The following is a 16,619-nucleotide window of genomic DNA, read 5'->3' on the forward strand; positions in this document are numbered from 1 at the left end:
TTGATAGTATTTGAACCTTCATAAATTTTATGGATAATGATACATATAATCTCTAAATTTTGATTTAATGTGCAATATGATCCTTAAATTTTTAATGTATTCAATATAATCCCTAAACTTTAACTCAATGTGCGATACGATTCTTGAACTTTTAAATTGTTCAATATGTCTATAAAAAGTTAAGGGACCATTTGTCTCATGAACAGCAGCACTTTGTAATTCTTGCAACCAGAGATGAAAACTGTAATTTTGCGTGCATGTAAAGAACTTAAACATGGTGATGTTGCAACAAGTTTGAAGTTGCCACATAGCACAATAAGGTAAACTTAATAGCAAAAGTAAAGCAAAGCCAGAACAGAACCATCCTAAAGCAAGAACATAAAAAGCGATACCGAAGTTGTCCATGACATATATTCCCTCTGCAGCAAAGTAGAAATTCGAGCATTCCATTATTACTGTGTAAATTACACGAGCAATCGACAGATAAAACTCACAGGTCTTCCGTGATATTTATTTTGACTGAAAGATGAAGCCATACAATCAAACCGCAGCATGCTTTACTGCATCGGAGATCTCTGCATTTTGCAACTGGTGCTCCATAGTGAATTACACAGCATTTTATGCAAGATATCTCATGAAGGTACAACCTGAACCAATTGACAACTCGCGGTGAAATCAAATGAATTCTGGAGTTCTCTGAGTGCAGCGTTGCCAGTCAAATATCCTCAAAGCAGTCATTTCTATCATTAGGTAGGCGTTGCCCCTCAGGAAAGAGTCTGATCTGCTCAGAAACCATTTACAGACACAGCTGCCGATCCAAGTTTCTTCTATGTGCATCTTCCATTCCTCTGCAAGTTACAATAATTCAGACGGTGAGTACAAACGAGCTACTGCATCCATGATCTGCTAATTCATAGTTAATTCAAAAAAATCCAAATGATTATATTTGTCTATACGTGAAATGAAGCTCAGAAAGACGCACACCATAGATTTCGAAGTAAATCTCTCTAAAGGTTCCAAAACTACTCTGTTCAAAACAAAGGAAAAAGAAATTAAGGGGCCATTCACATCTTGGCTAGTGGGGAAAGAACACTAAAGAAATGATGATATCTACAACAGTGCTTCTGCGGTCATTTGACATGCACAAACCCTCACCAAAGGCAACAGACATACTTCTAGCAAAGTTGAAGCCCGTGATGCTAGAAAAGATTAATTAAATATTGATCATTCCTTTCACGATAACCTCAGTAAAAGTCGCAGTACATGATAAACATGATGATACGACCCTAACATAGAATGATGTTGGAATATTTCCAAGGAAGTGTGTAATAATAAGTACCACAATGATGATCTTGGAATGCATTTTAACTGATCCTGATCAAAATCAGCCAGCTCTAGGTTACCACCACCACTAGCACCAACTACTTTGGCTTCTGAACCAACCACTCCTTTGCTTTCAGCATCTTTACAAGAATTGACATCTGTAGTTACATCAGAAGCAGCTGATACACTGTACTTCTGTAACCACCTATCAGTTTCCCACAGGACATGCATGATGCTCTCACGAGCAGCATAGCCATGGCTCTCAAAGGGAAGAACTACAAGGCGACAAAGAGCACCATGGCCCTTTAAAGCATTGAAAAAGCGGTCCGACTGCAACAAACACAAAAGCAAATCAAAGTGGTGAGCAGGTTAGTGATTTTGCATTTGTAATCAGAAAAATCAATCAGTGCTGAAATAAACCAGTTACGGAGAGAGTATAAGAGGGTAAAAAAATACAAAGACACCACCCAAGAGAATTGTATATGAAATCAGCACCCTTTTCCTTAAATAAACCTGAAACTAGACCTGGAAACATATATATATACATACCTGCATGGTTAGTGTTCCTGAATTATTATCTTCTTCTCCATGGATAAGCAAGATTGGTTTCTTAATTTTGTGAGCCGACATGAAAGGACTCATCTCCACATAAGTATTAGTAGCCTCCCACAAAGTTCTGTCCTCATTCTATACAAACAAAGAGGCAGAGGCACAGTGCCCTTTGTCAGCACTCATTCATAAGTAAAAGCAACTTCAGAAGGCACAAGGTCAAGTCAAACAAGATATACTATAAGAATCAAACCATTGTCCTACCTGAAAACCAAAAGGTGTGAGCGTCCTGTTGTAAGCTCCAGAGCGAGCTACTCCGCAACAGAATAAATGAGGAGCATGTGCAAGGAGGTTTGCAGTCATAAATGCTCCATATGAGTGTCCTCCAATAGCAATTTTGTTTGGATGAGCAACCTTAATCAGCAAATGATATAAATGAAACCTGTCAAGATAATCTCATTTACAAGAATTGTGTGGATTGAAAAGAGAAGAGGAGCTTACTCCGCGACGAATGACTTCCTCGACAGCGGCCTCTGCACTTCCAACCAATTGCTCCACATACCTGACAAACAAATTGTGCCAAAACATAGATACATGTAAATAATCTAAAGCTATTAATAGCACGGTTTTTTGGTTGAAATCTAGGAGCCTACTTGAGGTGGCTCAGGCTTCTTCGCTATGGCTTTTGACTTTTGGTTTTAGCATGTGGCTTCTGTTGGATAGAGCATTTGGAAGTTTGTCCTAATCTTTTTGGAACTTTTACTCAAGTGATGATAAAAGTGCAGGTAAAACTACACTAAAATCAACCGTTTCACATTTAAAAGCACAACGTTCACAATTTTCAGATTCATTTTCACTTAAAAGCAATGGCACAGGCCAAAGACATACAGGGTAGCAACTTATTCTACAGAACTTCTCAAGGTAGACCTTTTTACTAGATTTTAGTGCCAAAGAATACACTATATGAAAATCAGAACCTGGAGAAAAAGGAGTGGAGGATAAAAGCAGCCAAAAAGGCTATGGAAGAAAGTACCACAAGTAATCATTTGCCACAAAGGAGGACAAAGACTAACAAGAAAAAGAATCCACTAGAAGCATCTATGAGTTATGCATTCACAGACGTATAACTTTAAGAAAATCCTATCCAGAGAAAAGGACTTCACAACCACCTGATTCTAGCAAGATATCTCTAATACAACTGTCTCTAAAGACCTTTACTTTCTTGCCAAGAAATGGCTTTTGTTAGCTTATCATACAGAGAAAACTCTCGAACATGAAGATTAACTTTTTCCAAACAAAAAGCATTGCATTACCTATCATTTGCCTCTTCTTCACCCTCACCGATGATTGGAATTGTTGGTCCCGATAAGATAGCAAACCTAGAAGAGATAAAACCTAAAACAATTATTTACCTCTTCCTAAATTTGCATAAATCGGTTAATACAGATGCCTGGAAACTGAAAGAGAAATGGGAAAGAAGGAAAATAACAATGGAAATCCATGCCTTCTAGCCAGCCAAAGAAGAGGTGATGTCGGACCTATCCCAGCAAATTCATTAGGAGAACCACGGACTTGTCCAGCAGCATCTTTGCTTTTAAATTCTCCAGGGTATGACCAGACTAGACAGGGAAGAGGGCCCTCTTTTAATGGATCATAGTTTGGTGGCAGATAAAGTGTTGCTGTAAGCTGAACCCCATCCTTCCTCTGATATCGTATCATCTCTTTCTTGAGAGAGGCCAATTGAGGATACGGATGAGGAAAATCTGTAATTTGGCATGCTTTCCTATCTGGCCAGCTCATAATGTAGTATTGTGTATTTTCAGTTTTTGACTCTTTCGAAGTTAAGATCTTCAATTGATCAAGACTAATGTCCCCATCATTTTGATCGGACATTAAAGCAACAACAGTCTCAAAATACTTTTCTTTGTCACTCTGCCATATTCGTTCCTTGCTGCCAGTATTTCTGAACAAACATGAGTCAGTAAACAATGCCAATGCTTGAGAGCTAAAGGGAGAAAACCTGCTGGAGAATGGAGTCGTGGACTTACAGAAACTTACATTTCAAACAAATCAAGAAAGGGGATATTCCCTTCTGGTGTTGCACCACTCCCATTCAATAGGACATAAGTGCCTTCATCGTTTCCCTTCTTCACTTTTGCAATGACATAGGTCCCAGCCGGCGTTCTTCGAAGCATTGGAGAACCAGGATCTGAGTACGCATCTTCAGATGACCTATCAAATAGTATACGAGGATTTGTGTCCTTGGATCCAGGAGAAATAACCCAGGATCTTGTCCTCCGTGTCTTGTACCAAGACTCATAAACCAGAGCCAGTGAATCATCGCACCATGAAACTCCTCTGAACAGAAATAAATTAAGACTCCATATTACAATGTTTACAACATAAGGCACAAGTAGCCATTTGAGTCCTTTGTGGTGGTTGGCAAATCATGTAGCCATGATTCATGACTTGATCACTTTCAACTAACTAGATTAAATACAAGTAAAACAAGAAAAGGAGAGAGGTGTCCAAATCTCCTGAAGCAACAGGAAGAAATTATTGCCAATAGTACTTCAATCTCGAGGAAAAACATTTCGTACCCATATCGAAGATCCACTTTGTGTAAGATTTCTGGTTGATCACCTTCAAGTGGTTCAGCTGGTTGTGTGTAAATTATATCTCGTGGAGAAACTTCGACTTTTGCATCCCCCCCATCTTGTGTCTCCACCCTAGATGCCTTAAATCAATTAAAAAACAGATACATACAGAAAAACTAGTAATAATGCGTCAATTTATTCTGTCTAAAGTCACACCATCTATCACAATAATAAACCAAACATCAGAACATTCAGAAGAAGGGATATTTAGAAAATTACAAAGAAGTGTTGCTAATCAATTTGACACTTTTTATCCAAGAAAATCTGTAACCAGTGCTCCTTAAGTGAAAGAATGAGGACAGTTCGCGGCCCTGAAATGAACCATGGACATTTAAGAACGAAAAGCATTGACCAAGAACTCTCCTAATATGTCGTTGTATTTATCTACTGGATCCCCATTATTTACCGTTCTTTGCAGAACTACCAATCATCAGAAGCATACGCATGAGAAGCAGGCTTCCTGAAAGAAAAGCTGCAAAAAACGTATGTATAATTTTAGACAGCATGCAGGAACTTCGCAGTCTTATCACTAATTTTCACCTTCCCATGCAAGTGCTAACAGTAAATGACTAATGCAATTTTATACGCCCTTACATTTCTTCAAAAATACATCGATACTCACCACCAAAAGTAAGATCTGAATCTTTATCATCAAACTGACACAAAAATACACAGAAAAGGAACAGAACAAAACACTAAAGATTTTCAGATAATTACCAATATAGGGTAGAAGGTTTATCAGCTCTCCACTGGATTGAGCGCATCCCTTTGCGCACACTATTGAATGCAATTGGGATGTCCTCTGCAAGGGCCAAATCACAAAGTTCTCTGACAAATTGTCCATTAGCAGTCCATACATCTACTTTCTTGGGAAATCTTCCACAAGGTACAATGAAAGAGTATGGCCTGTGAATTGAGGTTATCAAAAGGTATTTCCCATCTGGAGAGGGGTCAATTGAGGTATATACAGCCGGTGGACCAATTTCCTTAGCTTTTCCATCCAAAGTAACCAAAAGAAGTTGAGACGTGGCATAGTAATCAAATAAATCTTCGTCATATTCATCCTTCAGCAGGTCTTGAAATGTTCTAACCTGAATGACACTCTTCTGCTCATTAGACTGGATTTTTGGACCACCAGGAACCAAAGGTTTTCTTGGCGGTTCTCCACGGCCCAAGGGTATTGTGCAAACTACTAGGGTGGAGTTATCTATCCAAACAAAATTGTCAAAAACAGCATTTAGGCGTATGTCAGGTGACTCAAACAATGGTCTGGCTTTCCCCGTTTCCACATCAGCAACCCAAAGCTGAAGCTTACTACTACTATTGTCCTCCTCATCAAATCGGATGCTGAAGGACAAATGTCTACCATCATTTGACCAGGTGACAAAGTTGATCTTTGCACCATCAGGAAACCCATGTATTTCTTTTTCTGGCCCTAATTTACCATCAGGCAATAATTGATGAATCCCTATACCAGTATAAAATGACATCCGACTCCTGGTGTTGCACTTTCCATCAATACGGATGCCAGCCAGCTTCTCTTCCGGTCTTGCAAGCTCAGCTAAAGGTGGTAAAGCTCTCCGTTTCAAAAACAGAATTTTATCCCTTTGTGGGGAGAACGACAATGCGGGAAGTGGCGGAGCATCAACTATATCTCTAATTTCTGGTGGAGGAAGACGATATGCACCACCCAGAGCTGAACCTGCATTCAGTAATTCATAATGAGTATTCTGCTACTGGAAATTGTGCAACAACAACAATCCCAAAAAATTAAATCCAAGATCGGTCGAGTGTATGCTGGGGAAAGTTGTGTCTTCCAAATATTGAACACATAGGGCTAAAACGCAAACAATTAGTTTCACGGGAAAACTTCAGTCTGCCAACGGAAAATCAGAGAGTTGAAGCAAGCATTGGTCCACCCTTCGACAGAGAGTTTTTTTTTTTTTTAAGTACTTCTCATTGATGAATGCAAACAAACAAGCTCAACAGACTATGAGGCAACACTTTTTCAGTATAAGTGACCTACTCGTAATTCAATATTTAACAGGAGCGACTGGAATTAACTATTTTAACCTCTCAGACAGAGACAGCGTAAAACTCAAACTCTATGAAACGACTGGAAATGAGGACCGCAACTGGTGATAAGCTAGCACACAAGAAAAACTGTCTACGCCGTACTGATCAGGATCCATCCGAGAGACGAGACATCGGAAGCCTCGCTTGAACCTGCTCCAGAAAAGTTAATCGCCGAACGCCCCTATTTTCTTTCCATCTTGGCTAACTCCCCTCCGCATAAATCTCCGCCGTCAATACCTACAAGACTCTAGTCCACCTGCGATTCACTCTCATCGCACGCACCTACTCCGAGAACAATCGATCGCCAGAGCACACAACCCACCCGAACACAGCAAAACAAAGCAAACGGACGGGGACACGTCGGCTACCTTCGTCCTCGTAATAGCCGAGACCGGAATCGTCCGCGGCGGCGCCGGAAGCGGAGCCATTGCCGCCGCCGCTGCTCTCGGCGGCCGCCGCCGCGGCGGCGGAGGCGACGGGGACCAGGCCGCGGAGCGGCGAGGAGGAGGTCATGATCGTCCGGGACGGCGCGGCCGGGCGAGTTCTCAGGCGGCCGGGCGCACGGGGCGGCGAGGGCCTGCAGAGCCTCGAGGAGGAGGGAGGAGGAGAGAGAGGGAAGAGAGAGAGGACGGAGAGGCGATGGAGGTGGCAGACTTTGGGAACACGCATCATTTCAATGGGCGTGGGATCGATGGGATTTAGAAGGAGGACTGGTCCATGTCCATCGTCTTCGCCTTTCGTCCTCGCTGTTGGAAAAACTAAAAAAAAAAAGGGGTGGTTGCAGTGTGGGATCAGGCGCAGGGTATCCAGTCCACAAAGCGCGAGCCGAATAAAGGATGCATCTGTCTTCCCATCGAAATGAAAAAGTGGAAAATGGAAGACGGGGAATGTTATCTTTTCATTTCGAACGGGGGTGTTCCGGTGCACCTCGGCGTAGCATTCTTCCGTGTTGCTTGGTAATGGTATGAAAAGGTCTCGCATAGACTGGGGCCCGCATGTTCAAGGGTTACCATTGGTGGTGCTCATTAGAGGTGAGCCGTACTACCATCGTTTCAGGTTCCAGGTTTCGCAATGGAACTCACCTCGTCAAAATCGGTTCCCAAATTTCGAAATCTAAAATTTATGTCAAGTATCCTGAAATCTAAAACATGCTCATCATGTTAATCAATTCCATGTCTATCTAGTAATATATTTTCCGGTAAGTGATGTTTTTTCTAAATTTATTATATTTGTGCGATAAGAACTATATCAATCGAAAGAATTGGGAAACAAGTGATAGGATTGGTTTCCATCTCACACTTAAAATTGTGTAAACAATAAAAGTGAATCAATAACTCTATAAATAGAAATCTCTAATTCTTTTTATAGGAAGACGTCTCGCCATCAATCCCCGAATACAAGATCACCGTTCATTTATCGATAATAAATCAATGCTAAGGTTCGTGCATTACCTTGTTTATGCATATGAAGGGCTCTCTTTCAAGCATCAAATACAAGGAGTTAGTGCTTTCAAGTTTCTAGTCAATATCTCTTTTATTTTCTTCCTTTTTTTAATTCTTAGATAACACAATAACAAAAATTTCATATGGCAAAAATAACAATCCATAGAATATGGACGATCAATTCCCGATTCAGTTCTTACTTAAGAATTGAAAACCAAACAGTTAAAATGTTGATTCTACTTTTTTAGGAATAGAAAACCGAATCAGTTCAGTCCGATTTTCCGTTCAACTCCAGACCCGTACTTATCTCTAGTATGAGTCCCCATAGATAGAATCTAGTAATAACTTCTCCTTCGTAGAGCCACAAATGCACTGAGATTGTGATAGCAACTGTGCATGGCCTTTACCCCAAAAACAAAAAAGAACATATTTTAAAAGCGCGATTCTTGAAAAATTTTCAAAGGACTTTTTTTTTTTAATGTAGCGACGAAAGGTGTTGTGGCTTTAAATGTTCCTCGAATAAATTTTCCAAAAGATACAGCGCCCTTTTCATAATTGGAGTTGCTGCGTAAAAAGTAGTATCGGACGCCACGTGATATGTTCCGAGCTCGTTTCGACCTTTGACGAACCGAAGCTTTGAGGAATGATGTCGTCATGATGTCAAGAATTCCACTTTCAAGGTACGAAGAATTCGAAGACCACAGAAAGGCCACCCCCTCCTGATTGGCGTGGTGGGTCTGAGAGATTTCTATCTCATCCTTTTGAATTATATAATGTTGAGACTTCATAAAGTGCACATAAGCCACTTTGAGTGAAGGGCTAACTTCACCGGTTAAAAACTCGAACTTAATTATTTCATGATACTTAAAAGGTACTTCTAGGATCACCGAGTAACGAAAGCTATGTGCTTGTACTCTCAACTTACTAAAAAAGACTATTGAAGGCATGTCAACCTAATTTTCTATAGAATTTTGATTTACCCAAAATCGATTTTGTATAAGTTTAATCGGTTGTAGTTATGCAGCGTCATTATTGTATTCCGACGTATAGTAGCACTTACACCATGAAGCTAAGTGGTAGCTTCCAAGGAGGTGATGTGAGGGTGATGGCGTTGCCAGTGGAAATAATTGTTAAACATCTAAAACATATTGCCATTGTTTCAATTGCTGCTGAGAATTTGTACCAAGCACCCCTAAAATGTCGTTCAATGTCAAAATGAGCAAGTATTCATTTTCTTCTTATATGTACATATGACATAAACATTGACCAAAGTTACAAGTAAAGTCTCGCAGATCAACTAATGAGTAGGGGTGAGCGATTCTACCTAAAACCTATCCGTCAAAGCTGCTTCTCAAATTTTTTGAATCTAAAACCTACCATTCAAACTCTGGAACATAAAACCTACCTTATCATAGGTTTCATGGTCTATCCATGATTAAAATATTAGGGTGAATTATCACCACTAATAATTATTATTCACTATCATAATTTACTAACTACAACTTATATTTAGACACACGAAAAATATAAAACATTAATAAAATAAAAATCTCAATACTGGATTCGTCGAAATGAAAGTTCAAATTAATGATTTTAGATTACATGTTTATCATCAAACGCAACGAAATACTGCAAGTTGCCCAAAGATATAAAACAAGAAAAATGTAGACTTATTCTAAATTCCATATGGAACAGGTTTCCTAATTTTTTGAATATTGAACTTATCCTATATCTTGGGAACCGTGTTCCTCTCTACTAATGAGATCCAATGGCACATGTTTTGATCAAGCTTATTTTAAGAGTTTTGCAGCCATCCTCTCTTGAATTGCAAATCAAGACTCAAGTACTTGAAAATTCTTCACATATCCTACTCAGACTTCACTCATTATGTATCCTCTGCATCTAAAACTCTCAATTTAAATTGGAAAGTAGTTGAAAAGACCAAATTACACCACCTTCAATTATCATAACTCAATAAATACGTTACATTTATGCCAAGAGCTCATGAACGCGAGTCTGTGTCATGCTCGATAACATGAACTTAATTAGACAAGTCACTCGCAACTAAGTCACCATCGGGGGTAATTGGTGCTATAATGGGTTGCCAAACTCACGGTTCAATTTGTTTTATCCAAAAAAAAATCAAAATTTTATAATATTATCTTAATGTTGTATCGTTTCACTATAAAACGTTGGTGAGGTGATTATATCATTGTTTCTCTATGCCAAAAATTATGATTTGACTATTTATAAGTGCAAAAGTGTTTTCTTTAAGACCAATTGAAAATCGGTTCAATCCGAGAAACAACCTATTCTAAGTTTTTAGAATTTGGAGTCAGACTAATTTGATTTTTTTTTTTTTTTTTGGGGGTCATAATATTCGATCTAATTGTCAAGTTGAAAGTCTGGTGCTCACACAATGGTGCCTTTTGCGTATGGACTACGCCCATCCTACAAATTATATGCAACGTGTAAAACCGGGTGCAATGATTATCCACCCGTGGGTGCAATGTTCCCATAAAATATCTGGCCTCGCTACCACGTGGCAGCCCGCGATTGGCTCCAACTCGATAAGAAATGTGTTCACCAATCGCCTGGAAAAGCCCCATTTAAATCCTTTTCGCGTCATCAAATCTCTTCTGCGATCTTCATTCCGTCGTGCCTTCATCTCCAAAATCCACTGGAAAATCATGGCGACTCTCACCGGCATGAACATCTCCTCCCCCTAGACTCGCGGCCAGGCCGCTCCGCTCGTCCAGTCCTCAGCCGCAGAGCCTCGGCTTCCCGCGGCTGAGCCGCCGCACCCCCCTGCGGACGAGGCTGGTGGCGGCGGCGGCGCCGGAGCAGATAGAGGAGAAGGTGGCGGAGAGCATAAAGGAGGCGGAGGAGACGTGCTCGGAGAACCCGGTGAGCGGGGAGTGCGCGGCGGCGTGGGACGAGGTGGAGGAGCTGAGCGCGGCGGCGAGCCACGCGCGGGACCGGAAGAAGGAGTCGGACCCGCTCGAGAGCTTCTGCAAGGACAACCCGGAGACCGACGAGTGCCGCACTTACGATAATTAGAAGTTTATAAATTTTCAGATAATATTCCGGTCGATTTTATTTTCTTATGAATACTTTCTTTTTGGTGGAATGGACCTTTTTCCTTCTTCTTCTTTTTTTAATCTTTTTTTATTTGTTGAAGCTTTAATGGGTTTACTGTGGCTTTGTGTAAAATTAAGAAGCGCATGCAATATGTGGGGGTGTAAGCTATGGTTGGTTTTCTGATGCAAAATAACAAATTATGTTTTCTTTTCTGTTTAGCATTTTAGTATTTTGCCATCTATTGTCGTGAAATTAGCATGAAATATTGATTTTTCTTCCTTCTGAAAATTACTAGCAAATAAGTACACGAGATATTCTATGTATTTATTTATTGAAGATGTTAAGATTTTGTTGCGTAAGGGTTGTTTGTAAGATATAAAAGTTTAAATTTTGGGATTAGAAAATATTGAAAATAAAATGAATGACTAACTTACAAGTATGTCAAATGAGGTAGTATAGATTAGTTAATCCAGGAGATCATGCGTGCCAAAGGACAAGGAGATTGCGGTTCCTTAAAAATAGGAAGTCATTTTTATCTCTTGTAATAGCAATGGATGATTTAGTTTGGGTGTCATTAGGTTTCAATTTTAGTATTATTTTTGTTAAGAAAGGTAATTTTATCCAACTTGTTATCGTTTTTCTATTAGATGGGTCTCGATTAAAAATAGTAAGTGGCTACCCTAAATATTAAAAATTTACCTAACATCATCATATTCACTAGACGACACTTGTCGTGTCTAGATGCCAGGTATGCTCTTCATCTGTTTTATCGTTCTGTGATATCTTTCATTCATAAGCTATATGTTTAAAATAGATATTAATTAGCTAAATAATCGGTGACACCAAATATTAAATATTTACCTAACATTATCATACTATTAAGTTACTTTCGATTCCGAGTAACAAAAGCAGCACGCTCTCTCTCTCTCTCTCACTCCCTCTCACAGTCTCACTAACACAATGGTCGAGGTGTCGGACTTCGTCGAGGCCCTGGCCGGAAAGTGGACGATAGGCCCATGGTTGCTCACGGTCGCGACCAACTGTCGTTGCCATGGAGGGAGGGAGAAGGGCTGTGGCGACTAAGGGGACTGTGGGGACCGCGCTCCTGAATTCGAGCAATCTTCGAGACAGAGTCTAGGCTCGAATTTGTCCACGAAGGATGCGATTTTCTTCGCCGCCGCGGCTACCGAAGTGGAATCTTGACGCGAAACCGCGTCGAAAGTCCCACCACCAAGTACGATCTAGTCTCTCCGCGATGGATCCTCCCGATCCGCAGAAGGAGTCGGAGTCGAAGTTTGCCGTCGCCCTTTTCTCGCGACCACCCCACTCTCAAGACTCTCCATTCAGCCACGGGTCCAATTCTCGCCGCCCGCGATCGTAACTCGTTCCTACCAAAATCTCAAGGGGGATTTGGCTACCATTGTCTCTCTCGTCTAGCCGTCCGTGTCTCTCCCTCTTCCCTCGAGCTTGCTCTATGATCATGGGACAGCGTGCGGGCCGATGCTTTGCTTCGCTCCTCCGGTCGTAAGCCCTCTCTCCGTAGTGCGATTTCACAGAGAGAGAGAGAGAGAGAGAGAGAGGAGCGCCTCCCCCCACCCCACCTCCCAAAAAATAAAAAAAATGAACCGCACCTGGCCTTTTCTCTGGCCGGTCATCGGCCATAGACCCCATGTCGGGCCAGAGTAAGGAGGAAAGGAAAAAGAGAGAAAAAAAGAAGAAGGAAAAATAGGGAAGTTCCCAAATTTGGTAGTTTGTTAGGGGCGTTGGCGGATGATATGCCCACTTAACATTTTGGATCATCATCTCTACTGCGGTGACTCATTCATCATCGAATGAGGAGAGACTTGTGTCTGTGGAGACATACATGACATTCATGATCTAATCTCCTTAAAATATGCTTGATGATTGTGCATTTGTCCAAGCTTTTAATGTGATGATACCTACAAAGGACATATATGTTTCACTAGGGGAGCTCCAAATATGCAAATGTCGACTTTAATTGCAAAATCTTTCTACTTGGAGGGCTTACTGGCCCTCACTAGCCAAAATGAAAAGGGGGAAAAAATAATATTTAAAAAGAATTAAAATTTGTCCATGTCAACACTAGTTGCGCCTTATAAGACGACCAATTTTCAAATAAGCAAATTGGACTCAATTGGCATAAATATAAAAGATCTATGACTAAATTGATTTATTTAAAAGTTTATGATTGAATTGATACTAATATAATAGGTTTAAAACTTTTTTAGTACTTTTTCCTTAATTGTCACTTCAATCTTTTTGATACAATACAAAATTGTTAATAAGTAAAAATCATAAAAATAAACATCAAATTTGAAAAACAAAAAATAGAGAAACGGATGAAGTCTGCAAAGGGACAAGAGCTTGGGAATGGGGGAATAATGGGGGTTTATATGTCGACCTGATAAGGGCTAGCGATCCTTGTTGAGATTCTAGCGAGGGCAGTGAGCCCTCACACAATAGCAGTTGCAACAACCATCACCATCATTGGGCCCCGACAAGGGTCTATCCAGCAAATTGTGCCCCGCCGCTGCGAGGGGCCTTACCTTCATCCATCTCTAGGTGAGTTGCCCTCGCGGATGCCAAGCCACCCCCTTATTGCCCCTAACATTTTTAATTTTTCTGAAATCATTTTAATCCTTTTTTTTTAATATTTATGCTATTTCATCTATTTTCTTTTTCCTTTTCCTTTTCCTTTTTAGCATTAGTCTTTTTGACGCGGTGCCTATTCGACACCGAGAGAGGAAGAGTAAATTCTCATTTCTGGGTCCACCGGTGGATGTCTTTATGATTATCTTAGGATGGTTTGACCGTCCCGTTGACTCAATGAGAGAAAGAAACTCTCACTCTTCACCTTATATGAACTTAATCAGAGCAACATTTTTTTGCCTCTCTTTCTTTTTCCACTTTTTCCAAGAAGCTTTGGGGAAGCATCTCGGATCATTAGTTTCGTCATATTCAATGTCTGAAAAGGAAACTCCACTGCTTCTTCCAATACCCGTCCTTGTTTTCCTTTGAAATTAAGTCGCTCTCTTGAGGAAACCCTCTTCGAAGTAGTACTCAGGGCTGTCAAATGATTGGTTCGAAAATGGTTAAGCCCTAATTGATCCATGTAATTTGGAAAAAAAATGACCTATATAACTTCTTTTTTTTTTTTTGACTCGTTTATATGAAACACAAAGTTAATGTCCCAATATAGAGCCATAATTTTGAGCGACGGAAGTGAAATTTTCACTGTTATGCATCTTAATTTTTAATTAATATTTGTTACTAATAGGTATTTCAAATGAAGTCAACTCAATAAATTAGTAAAGAAAAATTACAGAAGACTAAAAAAATTAACTCAACTAAAAGAGAATAAGTACTCAAAGTACATTTATTTTAAAATAAAAGTAAGGGTACAAAAATTGCCAAAACATCATTACAAATGATAAATTGAAGAAGTAAGAATGGCAAAAATTGATACACGCCTTCCGTACAAAGAGTGTTGAGGCCCTTTCAATCTTTTCTTTTAAATGGGGAGAGGGAAGAAGCAATAACACTTAGACCGCCAACTTTTTTGAGTTTAGTGCATTTAAAATTCTAAACTCATGTGGTGTCCTGATCTTTTGTACATTTTGGTCATTCCCCAATATACTACTTATTCCTACCGAAAAAGAAAATTCTAAACTCATGGCAAGAGTGGAATTGAATTTTAAAATTTTAGATAATATAATCAAATCTGAAAATTTACCAAATTGAAGCAATCAAAATTTAAGATGCTTAAAATATTACTCTAATATAAATCATCAATATGTGCTGTGTTGAATGCTAAATGAGAAATTTCCGACCAAAAAACAAAAAAAGCTAAATGAGAAACAAATTCTTGATGTGTGATATCACTCATTGATTGTGTAGAATCACTTAGGCAACATTTTTTTTGGGTCGAAACTTAGGCAACATTTCAATAAGCGGATTTGATAATTACAACGATCTCCATAATTGTTTCATCATTATGTGATGGATGGAAAGTGAAAAACAAAAAACAAAAAAGGAGTAAAAAGAGAATAAATGCACAACATTTTTTTTTTTCGTTGTGTAATTGTTTAGGTATTACTGAGCTTGATGTTGACCGAGAGCAACTAAATTTCCACCAAGTGTCCGAATTTCAGCGTTAATGTTACTACATGTTCTCCTTGGGAGAAAATATTGGTTGTGTAGGTTGTGCCAATGCAATTAATTGAAAGCTCATATCCATTGAATAATATGTGTTCATCTCCTTGCCCTCTCTCTCTTCTCCCACTGCTTTCTTCACACTTTTTGCAAGCCACGGACAGCCTCTCTCCTCCGTAAACCCTTCTCCTCCTTCGACCCTCCCCCTCACTTGCACGGGGCACGACAACGTCGTTCATCCCCCTCTCCTTCACTTAAGCTCGACCTTTGCGTCTTCCCCACCAACAACAGCTCCACCATTGAAATCGTCTGTTGCCCCTGCGGCCCTTGGATCCAAGAACAAGCCCAAGTCTCCCGTGCTCATTGTCATCACTCACGACCCCAAGCCCCTACATCCTCGAGATCTTTTACGCTCCGAGTCATCCCTCCCTCCACAACTTCCGGATCTTACAAGGGCTTAGTCCTTGTCAAATTTAGTGCGAGCGACCCTCGCCTTAGTCGGGAGAGTCGACCCTTGCCGAATCCCCTCGTCAAATTCAGTGAGGGCGACCTTGGCTTGTGGCCGGTCACTAGCCAAAGCCAAGTACTGGCCACGGGTCAAAGGGAAAGAAAATAATTGAAAAAAAGAAGGGAGAAATGGCAAAGAAGAAGAAGAGAAATGGAGGTGCGAGTCTGCGAGAGGAGAGAGACAAAGGAAGAATAGTCTGACAAGTAAGCTTTTTATGGACACATTTCGCTTAATAGATGGCCTTTCAATTTGTAGCGTTGGACAACTTGTGTGGTCAATATTTTCTCCATATCTTGGTGGGGTTTAAAAATAAGTAAATGCTTGGCCCACGAGTGCATGCATATCCATACACGTCTTCAGAATTTTATTAATATCAGCTATACGAGATTGTGCTACAAATATAATAACGCAAAGAGGCCTAAAATCGGAAAAGCTCACCTAGAGAGACCCCGCATTATCTTGAATCAAACCCCTGGAATGGGAATGGAAGCTTTCTTGGCATCGTTTGGTTGATTGGAGCGAGGTGGAATGGAAATAAAAAGGGGAATAAAAATTGCTTCATTACTGCATTTTCGTGAACACGTGGGAAAGTGGAAATGAGCGATAAGGCATGGGAATGAGTTGACAGTCAAGGGTAAATTGACATGTGCACTAAGCCTCGTATTTGGTAACTGTTGTTTGGACATAATATGGCAAGCATACTTACCTAATTTACTATTATATAGCAATTTAAAACGATAAAATTCCACCCATTACTACATACGTTCCAATTCCGATGTATTACCAAATGCGGTGATCTTCAAATCAATC

General features: G+C 40.1%; 2 protein-coding genes across 2 annotated transcripts; one reads left to right on the forward strand and one right to left on the reverse strand.

Moving 5' to 3' along the window:
* Nucleotides 1–367: 367 nt before the first annotated feature.
* On the reverse strand, nucleotides 368–7,445 carry LOC104456684 (probable glutamyl endopeptidase, chloroplastic). The gene is made up of 11 exons (XM_010071537.3): nucleotides 6,974–7,445; nucleotides 5,247–6,231; nucleotides 4,473–4,601; nucleotides 3,931–4,230; nucleotides 3,377–3,835; nucleotides 3,186–3,251; nucleotides 2,374–2,434; nucleotides 2,137–2,286; nucleotides 1,873–2,010; nucleotides 1,340–1,653; nucleotides 368–848 (listed from the first exon to the last, which is right to left on the reverse strand). Coding segments are annotated over exons 1-11 (2,907 nt in total). The 5' UTR covers nucleotides 7,278–7,445; the 3' UTR covers nucleotides 368–847.
* A 3,314-nt stretch (nucleotides 7,446–10,759) lies between these two features.
* Nucleotides 10,760–11,346, forward strand: LOC120286740 (calvin cycle protein CP12-1, chloroplastic-like; the record flags this gene model as incomplete). The annotated part of the gene is made up of 1 exon (XM_039299197.1): nucleotides 10,760–11,346. A coding segment is annotated over one exon (348 nt), but the record flags the coding sequence as incomplete, so codon positions are not given.
* Between the last annotated feature and the right edge of the window lie 5,273 nt (nucleotides 11,347–16,619).

Source organism: Eucalyptus grandis, chromosome 8, assembly GCF_016545825.1.
Source record: "Eucalyptus grandis isolate ANBG69807.140 chromosome 8, ASM1654582v1, whole genome shotgun sequence".
NCBI classification, from domain to species: domain Eukaryota; kingdom Viridiplantae; phylum Streptophyta; class Magnoliopsida; order Myrtales; family Myrtaceae; genus Eucalyptus; species Eucalyptus grandis.